We start from the raw sequence: 21452 nt of genomic DNA, 5'->3' as shown, positions 1-21452 counted from the left end.
GCCGACGGAGGCCCGGTATAGTACGTTTGGCCGTAAATTGCTTGCCACATATCTCGCCATCATGCACTTCCACCACTTTCTCGAAGGACGCAATTTCACGGTCTACACCGACCACAAGCCCCTTACGTACGCCATCTCATCCGGTTCCTCATCTCATTCGCCTCGGAAGTTGCGCCACCTCGCGTACATCTCCGAATTCACCACAGATATTCGACACCTCCCTGGCGCCAGCAACGTCGCAGCGGACGCTCTCTCACGGGCACGGATTTCTGCCATTACGTTCCCGACCACTGTCGACTACGCTTCAATTGCGCAAGGTCAAGACCACGATGCTGCCATCCAAGAGCTCATTGCCTGCCCTCAATTTCTGTCCATCCACAAAATTCCCTTCCCTGGAACGCCTTACCATTTGGTATGCGACGTGTCCACCGGCAGCCCACGTCCCCTCATTCCGCAAGATTTTCGACGACACATCTTCGACGTTTTTCACTCCCTGCACCACCCAGGAATCAAGGCCACTCAAAAGCTCATTGCGACTCGCTTTGTCTGGCCCTCGCTGAACCGAAACGTCTGCGATTGGGCCCGCGTATGTTTGACCTGTCAACGCTCAAGAGTTCAGCGCCACATACTTTCGTCTCCATCACCGTTTCCTACACCCCATGCTCGTTTCCGTCATGTTCATCTGGACCTGGTGGGTCCCCTTCCCCCATCTGCCGGCAAAGCCTACCTTTTCACCTGCATTGACCATTTCACCGGCCGGAGGCCATTCCCATCGCCGACATAACTGCTAACACGGTGGTGCACGTCTTCCTCGACACTTGGGTGTCCCGCTTCGGCGCGCCCGCTGCGATTACCACCGACACAGGCCGCCAGTTCACCTCCCGTCTGTTCGCAGAGATGTGCCGTTTTCTCGGTTCCCAACATCCACAGACGACGGCTTATCACCCTTGCGCCAACGGCCTCGTAGAACGACTCCACCGCACTCTGAAGACTGCCCTGCGCGCACATGACGACCCCAGCCACCGGGTGGAACGCCTACCCCTAATTCTCCTTGGCGTCAGGGCTGCCGTCAAGACAGACGCGCCTGTCTCACCTGCTGAGCTTGTACATGGCGCGCCGTTAAGACTACCAGGAGAATTCTTTGACCATGCAACTCTTGCCCAACCCTCTCCTGACCTTCTTGACTACGCCACCTGCCTGCAGTCGTACTGTGCTGACTTGCGACCACTGCCCACACGGTCCTCTTCGTCCCGTTCCGTCTTCATTCATCCGGCTCTTCATTCCGCCACGCATGTCTTTCTGCGGCACGACGCGGTTCGTAAACCGCTCCAACCCCCGTACGACGGCGCTTTTCCCGTCCACTCTCGTCAGGCGAAGACCATCACCATTAGGCTTCCTCATCGGCTCGAAGTGGTCTCGGTGGACCGTGTGAAGCCTGCCTTTTTGCCTGCCGTCACTCCGGTGCCCGAACTTTCTCGCGCCTCGTCCCCCTGCCCGCATGCACCGGTCCATCCGCCACGTTCGGTGCATTGGGCACCCGGCCCACCTTCTGTCCGTCTCATTCCTCTCCGGCTTACGGTCCAGGGGGGGGGGGTACCTGTAGCTGACGACGATGCTAGGCCACGCCCCTCGTGACCCGCCAAGCTCATCGGCCACGCATCATCATTCTGCCACCCGCGCTCATTCTAGTCGCGCTCTTGTCCAGTAAACTGGCTATTCTTCCTGTGGCCTGGCCTCGACTCCTTTCTTCCCGTCGCGACAACAATAACGACTGCTATGTGAAAGTTGAAGATCGGGGCCCATGACAACGAAGGTTTCTTCAGTCAGTGGTTGCTCGTTCCTCAACAAACCGAGGGGAAATGGCTCAGCTGCTCTGCTTCGTTTTCTTTAAGTAGCGAGTGTGACAACTCTCCCCGGTCCCTCTACGTGATTGAAACTCGAGGAGAAATCGGATTTAATTCGAATTGGTCCGAAACTGATTCGGGAGGGCACGATCCGGCGAAATCGAGTTTAACCGGGAAAAGTCAGACCCTACTTCTATTATGTCACCATTAAGCATCACACGCTCCTTGTCTGCATCTGTGGCTCTTTTTCTTACCGTATCCAATTCAAGAGTAAGAAAAAATGTGCAGTACTGCAACTCACCAAGTGAAAAGGTTAACTATAGATATACTGTTGCTTCCTTCTTGCTCGATTTCCGTTCGGAAGTTGTTCCATGTTTCCTTTCACCAAATCCGTCGATTAACGGTAACTTTCTTCCACGATATTGACAAGGATATTCTATCGGAGCTGGGTTGGTGTATAGACCATTTTATCCATATGAATCTTTTCCTGAGATACAAAACAGTGATGTGCTGCTGTTTACTCGATTTGGCTAATTGTCTCCACGTTTTGAAACTCCAGCTCTTTCGCTTTGGCTTCACCATGCACACGGATGCACACCAGCGCCATCACTTCCTTGCCTCCCTCCATCAATTATCTAAGGAGCTCCATCTATAGATAGAACTGGACTGACTGTCATTCTGCTTCAGAACACCCCGAAACCTTTCGCACATACCGTGGACGGGAAAAACACTAATGGGTTGCTTCATTTTATCGCAGTTAGTGACCAAGCTGACATCTCAATTTTTTGTGTTTTTTTTTTCAATACAATACAAGCTCATACTTAATTACGATGCTGCTACGTAACTGCACGAATGTACAGTAAATCAGTGCTTACTATTTAATCGTACTCGACGAAAAAAATAGTCGAGAGAAAGGGAAAAAGTTAATAATAATAATTGGAAGTAGATAAAAATCGCACAAAACTTAAAGATGCTCCACAACACGCATTTAGTCAGGCGACTCGTCAGATATGACTATAGAGGGAACCATGAAGGCACGAAACCCTAGTTGTCGCTATAATAATCATCCGATGGCTGCACGGCGCAGGTTCGTATTACTCTATAAAGGGCTAAACGCATGGAGCGTTTTCCCGACGTTTTCAGGACGCGCGCGCGCTCGGCATGCGTGTGACCTCGTACAAACCAGTTTTTCAACGCGCGCAGAGGGCGTACACCGGAATCTACACTACGCCGGAATCGACTACAGATATTCGCGCGCGTCTGGGCGCGTTTTTCGAGAAGCAGACAGAGTCATGGCCGTTGTGCGGCAGACAAGGTGGCGCATGAGCAGCTCGCATAAATTTTTGGGACATTGTTCATCACACTAAATTTACGTGAACATTTTAATGGTATCTGGAATGAAGGAACGCAAGAACAACAGGAAAGAAGAGCATCTGCACGTTCTAACAGATATTTGTGGTGGCCGAATATACCAACGGTGACGCGCGTCACTCGCTCCGTACACGTCCCATGCGTTTCAGGTGGTCGCCTCGCTGGCGTTTCTTCGCCGCGTGTGCAAGGCCATGGCGTACGCGTGACGTTTTGACGCTGAGAAAACGTCCAATGCGTTTCGCCCTTAATGGTGATAATGTAGTGACGGCTACGCTAGAGAGCAGATATTTTATGTTCCATGATAGGCAAGCCTAAGCGATGGGCAACACACGTAAACAAACACAAACACGAAGGCTCAAAAATATTTTATGTTCGACCGGGATTCATCTTCTCTAGTGCAGCCTGCTGTTCAAAACTGTCGCCCGAATATGAAGAATAATGAGCGTTGTACAATCACCTTTAAGGACAGGCTACCCTAAGCACGTGCTGTGCGGAAGCCCACGGGAATATCGGATCCCGGAAAGTGCTTCACGCCAGGAAGTGATATAAATTTTAATTTCCAGTGTCTCGCTCGCTGCCGACATCAACAGTGAATTGGTGTTCTGCGTAGGAACCTCGCAGGGCAGTCGTTTCCTCTGTTGAAGGAAGGAAGATTTCGAAAGGCAATATCTCTGCGGTATAGCGTTATGAATTGATCGGTGCTAGTGTGCTTGTTTAAAGGAGCACTGAAGTGGGAAAAATTATCATCGCGGGGTAAAGCTAGGATACCGTTAACTTGACAGTAACGAAAAAGGAAAAGGATTCGTCTGTTACGGCGTTGATTTAAGCTCGAAGGATCCCGCAGTTTACCCTTTCCGCCTTTTTACCTTCTGAGCAGTCGTGTAATCATCGCTGGAGATCGTTTGCCACGACCAATGGGATGCTGCCCTTTGGGATGATGGCATTCTGATTTTGCGGCATGGCACAAAACACTTACTCATGTTCTCTTGCGCAAGGATGTAGAACACACGAGACCGCGTTTGCGGGATATTAGAATATACTAAACAATTTCTTAATTTTACAATCGGACCAACGCTGCGTGGGTCATTGTCACAGTCGCCCCCCGGACGTAAAATGCTCTCCCCAAGATTCGGAGATTCGTACCCAGATCACCTTTGTCATTCGCATGTATAAATTGCACCAGAAGATAGGCGAAAGTAAACTGTGGTCCGTCACGAGATGTCAGATACCCTTCACTGTTGGCTGAAGTTAGCGTTGCCATACAATTCACCTATCAGAAAGTTGCAAAGACACGCAAACAACCATTGCCCAGGAGATCTTAACCCGGCGGATCGTAATAGCGCGAAATGAGAGGATAGTGGACTTGATCAATCCCCATGTCATGGCTTGGCGAGGAAACAGCTTTACCATACTATGCAGTGTTCAGTCCAAGACCAACCGTTCGAAAGCTGGCTTAACGTCTACCGTAGCTGGAAAGCAGCGAACGCTGTTCATCCACTTCAGCAGAACCCCGTTCGGGCGCCAAGTTGTAGCGTGGCTGGACGTTACACGGGACAACGAGCGACCAGGGGCGTTCCTGGCAGCGCGTGAACACCGCGGCATGGTAGCTCCGCCCGTGCTTTTGCAATGAGCGGTGCCGCGTTGCTACGGTGCTCACGAAACGCGAGAGAGTCGTCCCGTCTTCCTTCTTTTATTTTTACCGGCGAGCCCAGCCAACACTACCTAGATACAGAAAGCCTGCGCGCTCGTCGACTTGACGTAACAATTAAGAGTCAGCCAATCAGGATCGTGTTTTCAACGGCCGTAGCCAATCACGAACGTGCTTTCAGCGGTCGTGGCCATGGAGAAGAACCACCGTCGTCTGCGAGTTGTGATTGAACGTCCCGCGTAATAAATGGGAAAACTTGGAAATAAAGTGCACAACGCTCTCAGTCTTTCTCAAAAGTGATATTCTGGATAGCGTCTTCCGCTTTTTGTCTAAATATTTAGGTCTGCAGGTTCCACGGGAGCTGCAATCATTTGAGGGTTCTTGAATTGGCAGGACGGTGAATCGCAGTAGGTATATGTATGGTGAGCATAGTATATGTCCACGTAGTGAACGAGGGAGAGAAGGCAATGCGCAGGCTTTCTCGATCTTTTTCTTCTTCAGTGTTGGTTGGTCCAGCTCGTGTCAACTTCGTCTTCATCACATCCCCCGGTTTTGGAAGATGTCCTCCAGACAACTGTAAATATCAGTACATACACAGTGACAACACGCGGAACGAGTATTTCCAATTGACACGCAATGTTCAACGGTACGAGGAAATTGGCTACAGACAAGGCTTGAGCTTTTCCACGTGTACGACGTCGCTCCAGGTACCGTCTTCAGGGGCTCAATCTTGATCTGCACATAGCGATTGTTATAGCTATTTTTCAAAATTTGCGCGCTCATTCCGTCACACGCATTGGCCGTCGATCGGGGAGCACGAGCGTTTAGCAAGCGTTACGGGATAGCGCTAAGTTCAAAATCTAGCCCCTGGCTCGCTTTCGTAGTTGATCAGAGAAAGACGTGCAACGATACGAAATGGCCCTGTGAACTTCTTAGGTCCTTTGATGCCAGTAGGTGGAGACTTCAGAAGAACCAGCTGGCCATTTTCGAGGACGATATCTTTGCGACCACGGTCGAAGTAATTTCTTGTTTCTCCTGGGCTAGTTCGATATGATCCGCCTCCAGTTTCAGGGCGCAGGCTAGCTGCTCGTGTACCACGGCCCTATTATTTTTTTCGTCAACATCAACATCAATTTGAGAAGGAGCTCACGTAAATTTCTTCTCGTTGTTTCAGTGTGCTTTTAAACGTGGTTTTGTATCCTAGCGCAATAGCCGCAAAGCTAAAAATTAAAACAAAATAGGCATCCCGGTTGCCATAGGAGCTCTCGACAGTACAGATCGTTCATCATGCCTTTCTGCTATCTTTGGCTGATTGTACTTTGGCAGCTTACCTCTGTTCTCACCGTCACTGGAATTCAAACCGTACCTCATTGCGCTACTAGGACTTGGTACAAGTGGAAACAAGTTGTCAGACACCTATGTGCTACGACGTCATTTCCGGAGAAGATAAAACATGCTGCGCTACCTACAGTCTTCATTTTCATGGGAGCGCCCGCCACTATAGATCGTTCACCATGCTTTTCTTCTATCTTTGGCAGGTTACTGTCCTGTTCGTTCTTGCAGATTTGACTTTAGATGTGTAGTGGTGCTCCCATGCCGCAGCACAGCTTGTACACCATTGTGTGGTTCCAGGAACCACACCCCAAGTACTCCGGTACACCCCAAGTGGGGTGGGGTGTAATGTACTCTTGTACAGTGATGTATTCCTGGAGCGTACTTTTTTCATATTAGGAGTTGTTTCCCGTTCACCCAATGTCCCTCTCCCTGCTTTTCTAGAAAACCTTCATGATTCTAAGCTCTACGGTTGTTGGAACCATAGCTGCTATGGAACTTAGGGCCACAGCTGCTGGTACCATAGACGTGCAGAACTCTTACTCTACTATCTAAATCTTATCTCTTATCTTATCTTATCTCATATATAATATCTTAATCTACTTACTCTCACGATGTAACCCAAATAGCCAGGTAATCCGACTAGATTATTTGAGCCTACACTCTCAATTATAGCCTTGGAGTTCCCAAACGGTAGTGCCCGTATTCACCAGAGCTTCTTAGCCGCTGGTTTAGTGACGTCTGGTTTAAGTTGATCACGTGATCTCTCCGGGTCTGAAGCCCTTTGACCACAACCCATGCGCATTATTCACATTGTCACGAGATGGTTGAGGGGAGGGAGAAATTAGCAGACGACGGAAAAGCCCCGAAGAGGAAGACGCCCGGTTTTCTTCTTTTCTTTTTTTTTTTGTTACGAGGTTGATAAAGGAAAGTTCAGGCGGCGCTGGCGCTGCTACAGGTGGTTGCGAGATGGTGTGTGGTGTGTGGGTAGCCGGCGGTTAAGCCTGCCTTTGTGTTTGTTAATATGATCGCTAAAACAACGCACAAAGAGCGCGTTTGACATGTTATTGAAGAGGCAGTGGTACGTATTCTCGTGTAGGCGATCGTTGTACGTTTGTCAGTGTTCGTTCGTCGATTGTGGTTGCGTATAATAACTGCACCTCCATGGACCATCGCTTGTTTATCGTTTGTTGTGCGGCCTGTGTGGTGAATTGCAACGATCAAGATAGCCTTTCGATCGGTGGGGCATGTCAGTAGCGTATTTTTACGCTTTCAAGTCTGGTGTCATGTGCGTAGCGTGTGTGCAGGCGCATCATCACGGTAGGCTGCCCGGAAGTAAACAGCAATAACATTGATGCAAGGGTGGCCATATCCTGCATCGGAATCCCACACTCATAAATTGACGTGGTACTTTACAAAGTATCACAAATCTGCAACGCGTTAAAGCATCGCTTCGCTGGCTGCGTTTGTTCGGGCGCACAACGGTAAGCGAACTGGGCAGTCCTGTTTACATCCGAGTCTTGTGTGTGTGTGTGTGTGTGTGTGTGTGTTAGCGCTGTTTTCGTTATGTTACCCACGGTGCCCCTGCCTGTGAGTTGTGTGGAAGTTGCCAGTGTCGTGACCTCCTGTCGTTTTATCAGTGCGGTGCTATGGTTAACTGTGGCCTCCTTTATCTGCGTACCTCTGCATATAACATTCTTTACAAATCATCAAGCACTGAATTAATTTATTCTTGAGAGAACTGATGTTCTGAGGCTGGCGGTAATCCAGAATATGTGGGTTCGAGTCCTACAGCTGGCTAACCTTCTCAGTGACTTTCATCTTTCATGATTTATTCTGTTCAGCTAACAAAGACTGGCTGTGCTGTGACTGTCACTTGCTGGAACTTAATATAATGGGAAATATAATGAATAGGCACAGCAGCCAGTGGCCACAATAGGCACTGGCTGCTGTGCCTATTCATGTGATGTTCATTGGTTTCCTCCACGTACAACTCCGACTCGTCTGTATGTCTGTCTGACCTTGTCCAGCCACCTCCTATTGATTGCGTTTTGTTTTTCATTTTTGTTGATATTTGTATTGCGTTTGTAGTTCTCTTCACCCTTACCCTTTTCTCTTGTACCATGTGACTTGGTTTTTTGATATATGCTTCACCACTTGTAACAGGTCCTCAAACCTGAAGAAGTGCAGCCTACTGCACGAAAGTCTTGTTTTTATGTATATAGTAAACAGTTGATGCTCTTAACCGTCTTTGTTATTTTTGATTCTGCATCGCCGGAAACTTGTACATTGTTCTTTCTTCACGTTCTACAAATATATGGGAGTTAGACCATCGCTAGGTCGCCGGGTTTACGTCGTGTGAACGGCGAACGAAGTGAGACGTTGAGGGCAAATATTGATTGGAGTGCAACAACATTCGCCTTACGAACGCTTCTAGTAGCTTTACAAGTCAAAACTTACCTGTATTTCGCCGAAACATTTCCGGCGAAGCGTAGATTAGGCCTATGCGTTGTGCACACACACTCCATGAGGCCGCCATGGGCCTCACGGTAGCCGGGTCAGACCAGCGGGGTGGTTGTTGGTGATTGGCGGACGAACTGCTCACGTGATCAACTTAAACCAGACGTCACTAAACCAGTGGCTAAGTGGGACTGGTGAATACGCGCATAGAAGTTGTAGCCTACTTGGGGATCGTAAAGGAGTTCCAGGTATATCTGACTAAATGGTTAGTAGTAGCTTCCGGAGAAATGCTTATGAAGAAAAAACCATACAGTATGGCGATTATAATAATGCGGACGGTAATGCGGTCCTTGGTTATTGGGTTTGAGTTCTATTATTAAAAAAACGTAAGATATTCAATTCGTCACCTGAGGAATTCTGCTACTCCCACAAAGAAAATGAAACGAATGAAAGGAGTTCTAAGAAAACTGAAAAAATAGAAAGACATCACCCCTCCCAGTCACCGAACTGTACGTGCACATGCGTAGCTACGTCCCCTAGAAGTGAACTGAATTGCAAGAAACTAACAGGAACGGGGAACTCTATATATCAAACACATACGATTGCTTTTATGATTTATCTGAAATACCACATCTTACCGTGGATAATTACGGAGTGACTTTGTGGGGTTGTGTGGAGCACGGAGGTGGTGCGCCGGAGCCACTGCTGGTTGCTCGTGCAGGGTCTATGGTGCACGACATCGGTGACTCGTTTTTTTGGGTGATTGTATGTGTGTTTTCGGACAAGGTCGTCGGCTCCTTTCAGAGGTCGAGAGTATTGTTAAGTAAACGAAATAAAAAAATCCATCCCGTAAGTGTAAGATGGGCATGAATTAGCGACACCACAGTGGGCCCGTTTTTTTTTTTATTTGTCGTGAAAAATAAATAAGGGGATGCAGACGAAGACACAAGCATTACACTCCACGGGCTGCAAATGCATGTCTAAACACAGCAGTTCCGTTCACTGCTTGTTTTGCGCTCACTGCCGGAGCTCTATCTATAGCGCCATCTCACTTAGGTATAGATTGCGGGGCTTTTAGCGAAAGAGCAAACACCAGACGGATTACTCCGTGACAACAGGAGCGCAAGTGTGTACTCCTTTTCCAAGATCTCCAGGTGTTATTTAAGCTCATGTCCGTGTACTCACTCGCGCATGGCGAATATCTAATGTAACTGTAGTGATCGATATATGCCCCTATATTTATTTTATTTATTTATTTATATACTCTCACGGCCAGGAAGGCATTATAGAGGGGGAGGCATCATACATAAGCAAGAGACTTATCAAAATAACATATGACAATTACATGTGTGGCAAGTACGTGGCATTATCTGAAACACACATAAGTAATGCACAAATAACACACAACATTACACAAATAAGTAATACAGTAACATGTAACAAATGTAGTGCAAAAAGCTAGAGCTCTATGTTAAACGTTTAAACGTTTTCTCAAGAAACCCGTTTTGTAACACGTTTCACAGACTAAACGTTTTCTTAAGACACGTTTAAACGTGTTCTGTTAGATATACGTTCAACAGCACGTATACGTATTTAAACGTTTTCCCAGGATACGTTTAAACGTTTTCGTTCGCATAAACGTACAGCGGCACGTATACATATATAAACGTTTTCTTAGGAGACGTTTAATCGTTTTCTTTCGTCCTCAAAACACTGCAGCTTACTTTCCTTGAAAGACAGTGCAGGGTATCGTTAAAGTGGCATGTTACTTTGTCCCGCTCATTTGTGACCGTCTTATGTTTAATAAAGAACAGCGCAGGGCGCATTTTATTCCGTTTCTTGGTGGTTAATAGAGCGTTGCCACGACCTCGCAGCGTACACCGAACTCCGCTCCGCGTGCACTCATGGCATGGGATCGCTGACACTCCAAAAACGGAGCTTTATCTCATCGACTTCGTCCGGCAGAATTACAGTTCTCGGTGTCATCCTTTTCTCCATCTCAATTTGTTCATAACTGGAGGTGTACGTCTCTTTGTGGGAATTCGCGCCACCGCATCATGCCACAAAGGTCGTGCTCATCCCTTTTTTCCCACCCTGGCGCAAGAATGATATCATTCAGGATAGTGATTGGTTCTTAACGCGTAATTGGCAAATGTTCTGGTTTTAGAGTGCAATAGTGGGAACCAGTAGGAAAGAGCAGGTTACATGCTTCAGGATAGAGTAGTCGCTCAAGGTGACAATCTTCCGCGTTGATCTTTTCACCAGAATACTACTCGCGCAAAGAAAGTAAATCCAGAATTTTTAGTATAAACTACCCAAAAGATTCAAACTTCACCACCGACATTACGAGCTCGACATGTTTAAAACTGTAGTGAAATACGTCGGTTCATAACGAAATGTACGACGAAAATGAACACTGATAGGGCGGCTTAAAAACCAACTATTAACTGAAGTAATAAGCTACTTATACGAGTGAGAAACTGGCGTAGTTGGTAATTACTGATGGCAACAATGGACGCGCCAGGCATAACGGGGACAACTTCTGTCTCCGTCCCCGTAATGCCTGGCGCGTCCATGTTTCCCATTAATAAAGTAAGAAGTTGCTTAAATAGCTATCCGTTTCGAAAGGCGTTGCATTTCGTATTAACAAGACTTTTAAACGCTTCACCTTGACATAACGTTCAACCGCTTCATCTTAACAAAACGCTTAAACTTTTCACATTAACGACACGTTTAAACATTTCGCATTCATAAAACCTTTCAACGTTTCGCATTAAACAAAACGTTTAAACGTTTCATAAGGAAACGTTTTCCAGTCTATACATGAATCTAAACGGCGTATAAAACGTTTAAACGGAAACGTTTTAAACGAAAGTCAGAAAAACGTGTTAGATCCCGAGCCCTAAAAAAAACATATGGTATATGTAAAATTGAAAGAGTTAACAAAATCAATCGGCTGTGCGTCCTTAAAGGTGGAGGTGTCCTGGATGGTGACGATGTTACGGGGAAGAGAATTCCACTCCCACGCTGTATGAATGAAGAAAGAATCGGAAAATGACTGTGTTAGTGAAATGAACCTGTAGTTTTAGGGAGTGGTCGACACGGTGGGAGGTGTAATCTGGTGATGAAAAGCAGGTGGACACCATTGGGTCTTTATGGTGATACAGTTTGTGGAATAGAGATAGACGAATGACTTCCTACGAGAAGAGAGCAGTGGTAATCCCAGGTATCCTTTCATTGAAATGACACTTGCTGTTCGACAGTAGTTTCATAAAATAAAACGTGCCGCGCGGTTCTGGACAGATTTAGGTACCTTGATAAGGCTATCACTGCCACGGTCTCAAACGCAGACAGTATATTCCAATTTGGGGCGAATAAGCGTCTTGTATAGATGCAGCTTAACACTTGATGGTGCCTGATAGAAGGTGCGTCGGATAAAGTCAAGGGATGAATTAGCGGCATTACATATCTGAGTAATGTAGGTTTTCCATGCCAGGTTGGAGATATATAGACACCAAGATACTGAAAGATGTAACGGACTTCTGAACATGACTGAATTCATAGTGTACATCGGACGGGCGACGCGTTACGTGTACGAGAGAATCTTAAATGTTTACATTTGTCAATGTTTCATTCGATTAACCACGTCGAGCACCAAGATTGTAATGAGCTTAGGTCGGAATGAAGGAAACCAATGTCAGAAGGACTGGTTATAGCTCGATAAATTATACAATCGTCAGCGTAGTGTCGAATAGAGGAGGCCATGCAGTCAGGTAAGTCCTTACTATATATAAGAAAAAGCAAAGGACCGAGGACTGAACCTTGTGGCACGCCAGAAAAAACGCAAGTTAGTAACTAGTCAGTATTATTAATAGAAACGAATTGGGAGCGATTGAGCAAGAAAGACTGAATCCAGAACAAAGTATTAGGATCAAGGTTAGAGAAAGATAACTTATGTATGAGGTGGCTGTGCGATACCTTATCGAATGCCTCGCGAAAATCCAGGAATACAGGAATATGCAGACAACGCCAATGCCCCTGTCAAGTAACTGGTGGATGTCATGAACAAAAGTTACTAGTTGTGCCTCGCATGAATATTGTTTACCGAAACCGTGCTGGGAGGATGTAAAGAACGAGTCCAACTCCAAATGGTGGATAAGATGTGAGTAAATGGAATGCTCAAGCATTTCGCACGGAATGCTGGTGAGTGATATTAGCCTGTATTTTGTCGCAAGATATTTACTTCGTGATTTGTGAACCGGGATGATCTTTCCCACTTTCCATGCGTCGGGTAACTCGCACGCGTCCAAAGATTATATTGCTAAAATATTTTGGTTAGTATCAGTGATGAGTACATTTTAGTGCTTTTCAAAAATTCGCTGTTTAAGTTGTCTATGCAGGCACTGGATGATACTTTTAGTGTATATATTACCTTGGCTACGCCAAAGGGGTCTAGAACGATGGAGCCCACGGATTTAGCGCTCGTGGTGCACTGAGGACACTGTTATCTACAGATGAGAATACACTTGCAAAGCAGTCATTAAGGACATCGGTAGCTGTAAAGGGGGAGCAGAACCTTGTCATTATCATCGGTAAGCGTTATTGGCTCCCTTCAGGTCAAGAGATCCATCGAGTCAGGAGATTCAACCGGTCACGTGACAGGCCAGTCAAGAGATCCAACCAGTCAAAGCGTCATACTGGTCGGGATCCTGACAGAAAAAGTCCATCCCTTACCACGTTCATTGCAGAACGCTTGCGCTGTACCTAGTATTTAGTTAGGAAGTAATATGCCCGGTAGCAGTGAAGACTTTTCGGTGTTTTCTCTTTCCTTGCCACACACTCACACGTGCACATAAACGTGAGCGAGAAAATCCTGAGGTTGTACTGTAGGTTACGGCGGCGAGTCCCCCTGCAAGGGGGATATGTTTAATGCTGATAAAAAAGGGGGGAAAGAGAAAGGTTAGCCATGATGTAGGATTCATATTTCCAAATGAAAATACGCAAATAGAAGGAAGATAAAAGCAGGGCTTAAAGGAGTAGAGAGGGCCATCAAAAAAATTTCAGATTAAGATATCTGATGAAAGTGTGTGTGTCATTATACCGAGTAGCGCGAAAGGTTTTGATGTGTGCAATTTGTTTCCCAGAAAAAAACTCACATAGACGTAGCTCCGCGCCTTCACCCTTAACTCGCCACTCCAGCTATACCGAGGATGAGGAGGTATGATGGCACGTCACCGATGACGGCATAAGGAGACTCGTTCTGGTTTGCCGGTCAGTCGAGGTCAGCGCATTGTCCTTTTGCCGCCGTAAACCTGCTTTGCCAGTTCTCCCAGAGAATTGGGGATATATTGGGCATTACCGAGCAACCAGAAAGGCTTTATCAGAACCCCGAACAGCCGAGTAGCAGACGACAGCGGAGTAGCAGACAACATTTCTCTAGGCCAATCAGCGAGCGTTCTCCTTATAGCGTCAGCGCGAGGTTCCAGGCAGATCACAGGCTGGTACTGCTCTTCACCACCGTTGCGCACGGTCTCTTTTTGCGGCGTATTTTAAATTCAATTTCTGCGATAATTATGACTGTGTGGTGTAAATTACTTCGCATGGTGCATCTTACTGGCAAACTTAACAGTTTTATAGGAAGAAAACTGGGTGTTAAAAATGACTTCTGTGCTACTTTAAGGTTGTCTTTGCACTTTTGTGTTCATTGCCCCTAACGCCATAACACGCTATGCCAGAACGGATGCTTGTTACCAAGAGTACTGAGCTCAACTTACAAAGAACTCTAGGCTGCAGCCCTGGCTTAAAACTTCTCCTTGTTGCGTTCGTTTCATTGGCCCCCACCCTTATCACGTTATTCTATTCTTTTACTGACAGACGTGCGGGAAACGCAGTCTGACTGTGCTTTCCAGTCAAGTATACTGCTGGACTCATATCTTAGGTTGATCTTACAATGCATCACCTGTTTTTAACACAAATGACATAAGAGAACTGGCTTTCCTTTGTCTGCGCTATGTGTTACAAAGTAAGTAACTAAGTCAATACAAATGAGATGCGGATTTGCCACCTGCATTTGAATCCTACTTATACCGCACACAAAAGCGATGTTAGAGTTAACGACGTAACACAAAGGGGTCAAAAGATCCAACCCTTGCGAACCCTCAGACGAGTCAAGAGATCCAACCGGGTCAAGAGATCCTCCGAGTTAAGAGATCCACTGTCTCGGTGGATCTCTTGACGTGGAATCTTATTGGCTGACTGTCCTTTTTGTTCCCAACGTTCCAAAATTGTTTTGTATTTGTTGTTAGTAAATGAGGCAAGGTTACAGAGTAAAATGCCTGTTTAGCTTCCTTAGTGGCCTTCCTTATAAACCATCAGGAGGCAATTGCACGGGCGGACCTGGCCACCCACCGAGAAATGGACATGGATTTTTCTTTGGCTGAGCTCAAAGCTGCGCTATGTTCATCTCGAGCCCGATCATCGCAAGGCCAAGATGGGATCATTTATAGAGTCATCCGCATCCTTAGCGCTGCTGCTATGTCCTGCCTTCTTTATGTGTACAATGCGTCGTGGAACAACAGCGTAGTGCCCAGGGACTGGAAAGAAGCCCTGGTTGTTCCTCTGCTAAAGCCTGGGGAGCATCCCTCAGACCTTGCATCGTTTCGCCCTGTCAGCCTGACAAGTTGCATCGGCAAAGTTCTGAAGCGCATCGTGCTTCATTGACTAGAATGGTTGCTGGAACTGAATGAGATGTCTGGCTTTCGTCGGCACCGGAGCTCAATGGAGTCCGTCCTTGACCTTGTCATCACTGTCGAACAAGCAAAGTTCTATAAAAAATCATAATGGCGGATTTTTTTTTTTTTTTGACGTGAAGCGAGCGTACGACGCCGTGAGTCATGGTGTGGTATTGCATGAACTAAAGCTAGTGTTCCCACTAAACATTTACGGTGGCTTCTTGACCTTTTACAGCGGATATTTGTATCGGTACGCCCACGTGATGGAGCCACACCGGAAGTCGTGGTAACGCACGGGGTACCACAAAGTAGTTTGTTAAGTCCTATATTATTTAACCTCGTCATGGTGGGTCCGAAGTCCCGCATAAGCTCGAAGGTCAAGATCTCGATGTATGCCGATGATGTTTGCATCTGGACAGTCGAAAAATCAAGACCTGCAATTCGGTGTCGTCTGCAGAGGTCACTGGACAGCATTTTGCAGTTCTTTACCAAAGTCGGCATGCATATATCGGGGGACAAATCTGCAACTCTTGCTTTCACAAGGAACCATATGCACCGCTATCAGCTTTTTCTTGCTGGCTCGCCGATCAAGCAGGTAAAACATCACAGGTTTCTGGTTATCGTTCTCTATTGCAACTTGTCCTGGAAAAGAAACATTGATCACCTTGACAAAAAGCTTCAGCGGTGGGCTTCCGTCCTTCGTTATTTTGCTGGCGCCAAGTGGGGTATGGATGAGCAGTCACTCGTGGCTATTCATAAGGCTCTTGTACGTGGTACACTTGTGTATAGCCTTACTGTTGTTCACGGCATTTCTGAGACACGAGTTCAGCGGCTTCTGTGCTTCCTTGTACGCAGCCTGAGGATCTGTCTTGGCGTCCCCAGAGCTGCAGAAACACGGATGGTCATAGCCAAAGCGCATGAAATACCAATTGAAGTCCCCAGGACGAGGGAGACTGTACGTCACTATTTACGCCTTATAACTCATCACTGCCGTCACCCATTGGTAACAAAACTTCATTGGTGCAAGCAGAGCAACCTCTGCAAAATCATTGCGGAAGCAACGCCTAAATTTCCCTCGTTTGTACTAAAGCCGACAGTGTCTTCGTTTTCCCCGTGGTCTCTCTCACTGCCCTCGATCTCCCCCGGCATTCCGGGACTCAACGTTTAAAAAAAAAGCAAGTACCACCGTCTGCCCTTCGCTAGATGTCATTGGACATGATGTTAAGCGTATACGCTGAGAACACTGCCGTCTACACCGACGGGTCCTCTACACCTGTAAGTTCATCGGCCGCTTTCGTTATTTCATCGGTCCAGGTGTCTTACGGATATCGTCTGGCACACTGCACTTGCTCTACGTCAGCAGAGCTTTATGGCATCTTGTCGTTCCTCCGGTATGCTCTGCGCGAGGCTCCGCGAATGTGGGTGGTATACACGGACTCCAGGGCAGCCCTGCAGTGCATCGAGAGCATGGGTGCGCGAGGTGCATTAGGTCCAGTTGTCACGGACATCCTCAGCGACGTGAAGCGTCTGTGCGACGTAGGTCACTGCATCACTTTTCGGTAGATCCCAGGTCACTGTGGACTAAGCGGCGATGTAGAGGTCGACAGAGTGGCTGCTGCCAGACAATGCCAGGCGGTGATACCGAATATGCTGACTCGTGGTGACAGGAGGTATTCTTGTCGGCGATGATACAACCAATGGCGGTGCAACAATATTGCCGGGACATTATAGAGACTTGCACCCCGTAGATCCAACTTTGTCGTTTTCCCTCCCAGGCCGTTTGCCCCGCTGTCTCTCTTCCCTTCTGCATGGACTTCAGCTCAATGTGGCTTTCACCCCGCAGTTCAAACACAGACTGGGTTATGTTTCAACCACCTCGTGTTCCAAGTGCGGCATGGTGGCAAGCATTCAACACGTCCCCATCGACTGCTTTCTATGCAGTTCAGCGAGAGCAATGCTCCAGTCCCAACTGACCCGTATAAACAACAAGCCGCTCAGCCTTGCCGCAATCTTAGGTACTTGTTCTAACTCTGTGCAGCACCGTCAATGCCTGCACTCATTCTACCTGTTCTTGACGTCTACTAGCCTGCTTGAACTCCTCTGACCTCAGAGATTTTGCAATGAATGCGGAGCTGTGATATTCACAGCAGTGCATCTCCGGTGGCCGACCGGATGACCTACTATCCCCATCAGTTACAACGCACCCACTTGTGTGATATCTCATTTGCGTCTTTATTTATAATGCTTCAACAAATTACGTGCGTGACATGCGTGCAGCGCCTGTTGCATGTGGCGCAAACAATAACATTTGAGGAAGGCGGCGGTGCTCACCACGTTTTTATGGCCAGGAGATCATGCTACTCTATGTGGTTCACCGGGTGACCAACAGCTTCGCAACTGAGAGGCCAGCAATTGATTTGTCAATCCGACTTTCCCGAACTCCGATGAACATGTAACCTTTGCTTAACCTACGCAAACCACGTTTCCAATGCTTTGACCATACATGTAGTAAGAATTGAAAGTGCAGGCTACCACGGGAACTTAATTGGACGCAAGCTGTACTTACTCTGTGCGTTGACCGCCCCAATAGTGTGTCCCCATATAACACACACACACGCACACATAAATGTGATGATGATGTGCCGCCGTTATGGCGGTACACTGCCCCATTGCGCTTGTGGAATGTGAAAAATGAGATGATGATGGAAAGATGTCCTATTAGAGTTCGTCCATTAGTCCAGTGCTGTCCCCATATGAGGTGTGTTGTAGGATTTTCTCACAAAGTGTCCCATAAGTTGAAATAAATTTCTCAGTCTTATGATGCACGACTTCTTCTTAGGAATCGACTGTTTTTCTTTTTTTCATCTTGATCGCTTCACCCATTTCCCAAAATCCTTGTGGGTGTGTGGGGCACATCACAGAATACTAAATTTCGTTCGTTGTGCAAGAAATGTCGATTATTGTTTTACTTCGGTATGTGTTTGTCTACATTGCTCAAACATCGCAATGCTTAAATCAAAGGCTGGGTCAGCACAGAAAAAGACCCGACTAAGATTTATGTGGTCATTTCGAGATATGTAAAAGTGCGAAGCGCTTTGCGGTGAAACAACAGTGATTGTCTCGGAACTTGACATACGAAAACGACTTCTAGGAGAAGCTTTGACAATCCAGAATGCGGGCAATTGTGTAAGTGTGGCCTACAGACGCTTTCCGTGATCTTACATTATTTCGCTAGATCCGGTTACTTTCTCTCCGGGGGCGGTTGACCGATTTAATCCGTCTGTCTCCTCTTTTTGATGTGAAAACGGCTGTAAGTTCGGTTTGGTACCCAAGTCAAAATTTACTATGCAACGAAATAATGCCGAACTTCATGACGCGATAGCTCGGTGAGTAATAAACCGATGCAACGAACCGGCTAAATCCAGATAGGTGTTTGCTAGAAGTTTAGCTGTCTGCTAGATCCAGATAGAAGAAGATAGCTGGTTGCTAGATCCTGATAGACGTTTGCAAATTTTAAATGTCAAAATTTTACCAAAATGTCGGTATATGTGAAACTAAAATATGATCAGAATCGAAGGAAACGGCAATCAAAAGAAAGGGCGGCTCGAGAGGAATCCAGGAGGGCCCCAAAATCCAGCACCGAACGACCGAGAGAGCTACGGGACCGCCGAATAAAGGCGCGCACAGGGAGTCAGTCAAAGCCCGCCAGAGAGCCCCAGGCGCAGCGGCGATTGGAGGCGCCACGCGCCACCTGCAATGTGTCGTTCGAGGCGAACGTGTTTGGCCACGCGTATCGTATGTTCTTTTCTTATACCCCTGTCACACGGCAAATTGAATGTCATTCCCAGCGAATGACATTCGCACTGAATGACATTCGTTTCGTGCCACACGGTGAAATCAAATGGCAATACACGCGAATGATATTCGCCCAGCGAACGAGTTCGTGGAACTCATTCACTTTTCCCTCTCGCAACGACAGCGTAGGCTCGCAGTACAGAGCTGGCAAAAAAACAAAAAAAAACAATGATAAACCGTTTGAAGAAATGAAAGACGAGTCAAAAGTTGTACTCCAATATTTTATCACGGATTTGATAACTTTTGACACGAAGGCTACACACATTTTTCGAAGAACTACCCTCGTTCCCAGTCGCCACGTTGCCAAGTGTGGTGCACATAGGCTTCTTAGTTGCCTTACCTTGTGGTCCTTTAGCCAATTAAGTGACTTTGAAAATGCAACGATTTTGTGAATATAATGCTTCGCTAGTTTCGAGCAAGAGAAATAAAAATATAACTAACGTGTCTGTATAATGCTTCATAAGTTCTCCCCTGGTGTCTTAATTATCGACATTGACATCATTTGCGAATGACATTCTGTTTCTCCGTGTAGCTCGGTGCAAGGCAAACGAATGACATTCGGTGCGATTGTCATTCGCTTGGAATGACATTCGGTTTGTCTTGTGACAGGGGTATTACATCTACTTACTTTCACTAAAATCCCACAAAAGAGCAAAGAAATGGGAGATCGTGACGTTTTCATGTAAGACACTACGGCTCGGACACGACTGAGCCCGCCCCATTTTTTTTCCTCCTCGTTTTCTCACGAGCTGTGTTATTTGTAGCTTGCCTTGTGAAAATCAAACTTTTGCTGATTTGAGTCGTGTGTTTTGTCCTGTCGCTCTATTTGTTGCCCGGAGTCAGGCTTTCCACATCATGGACACCGGGGGTTAATGCATAAATATCAGCACATTAAAAAGCCTTCTTTAAGAAATATTAGGAATAGTTATGGGTTGGCAGAATTAATTAACAATTGATTCACTACTATGGACGTGATGACGTGACTGTCGTGATGTCAGACTAGTGGCTTGCGTTTTTTTTTTTTTTTTTTCTGCCAAGCTGAAGACACCGACTGCATACAAAAGTTGCAGAACACGCTTTATAATATTTTAAAACACTCCTCAATCAAATTTATTTCCATTTGTTCATTTACGATGTACACAACAAGAACTGACCGAGTTGTTTGTTGTTCGTTGTTTGTTTGTTTGTTTGTTTGTTTATTTCGGGGATTGAAGTGAGGTTGGCCAATAGTAGCAGGCGATGACTTCCAGGGTGCGGTAGTTCGAGCTTTATGTCACCGTAAAGCCAAGACCGGATGTGAAGGTGCCGCTCGTTTTCTTTTTTTTATCTAAAAATCAACAACGCTCTCATGGATGAAATTTAGCATATGACATTTACACGTAACTTACAGTGGAGTACAATCCTAATCTCAAAATGAGTGGAAGGCTCTAGACTATCCCTTGAAACTAACTTTACGTTGAAAGATGAAAGTCACTGAAAAGGTTAGCCAGCTGTAGCACTCGAACCCACATCTTCTGGATTGCCGGTCCAGGGCTCTACCAATTGAGCTAAGCTAACACGCCTTCTCAGCGACTTCCAGGGTGCGTCATCTGAAGGGACAAACCAGCCACTCTCTCTCACTCATCCTCCTTTCACTCTTACATTTTTGCTCACTCATACACACATTCATACGACGGGATCTTAACTTTACGTGTCCGGTAAGTTCCCTGGTGTATCTCCCAGTATACTTGATCACACTCTCACTTCGCTGCGGGTTTCATGCATTAAACGATGTCCAGTTACTGGGATGGGATGAAGGGTGCGAGTTCCATCCAGGCCGATGACGCCAGCAGACTGATAGGGTGATACAAGCTAGTTGCGATTCTTGGTATACATCGGAATAGCTCTACGAAAACGATACGATAACGGAAGTTATCAAATCCAAGCTTAACGATGTTATGTCACCCGCTTCAAAGAAACCGTGCGATTGGCTTATCATGTTTTCGGAATCCTTATCACGAGCACCTTCCGATCTATTAAAACTCGCTAATGATACTACGCGGGATGATATAAGGATGTGATTTGCTAACACCGTATTTTGTAGATCTGTAGTGTGCTATATTGTTTTCCCGCTCTATTGATTGAGTGCCCGCGAGAATGTGAGGGATCCCGCTGTGATTTGTTTTGATTGCTGTGAGGATTTTGATTCAGAGTGTGTAACAGCTATATAGT

The 21452-nt window shown here is 46.5% G+C and overlaps 1 protein-coding gene across 1 annotated transcript; it reads left to right on the top strand.

The window, feature by feature from the left end:
* The first annotated feature begins 897 nt into the window (after window positions 1–897).
* On the top strand, window positions 898–1635 carry LOC135384956 (uncharacterized). Its single transcript, XM_064614136.1, has one exon. The coding sequence runs from the start codon at window positions 898–900 to the stop codon at window positions 1633–1635; it is 738 nt and encodes a 245-aa protein (XP_064470206.1).
* The last annotated feature ends 19817 nt before the right edge of the window (window positions 1636–21452 follow it).

Source organism: Ornithodoros turicata, chromosome 2 (genome assembly GCF_037126465.1).
Source record: "Ornithodoros turicata isolate Travis chromosome 2, ASM3712646v1, whole genome shotgun sequence".
Classification (NCBI taxonomy): domain Eukaryota; kingdom Metazoa; phylum Arthropoda; class Arachnida; order Ixodida; family Argasidae; genus Ornithodoros; species Ornithodoros turicata.
The sequence above is the reverse complement of the archived record's forward strand: the minus strand, read 5'-3'. Positions and strand labels throughout refer to the sequence as shown.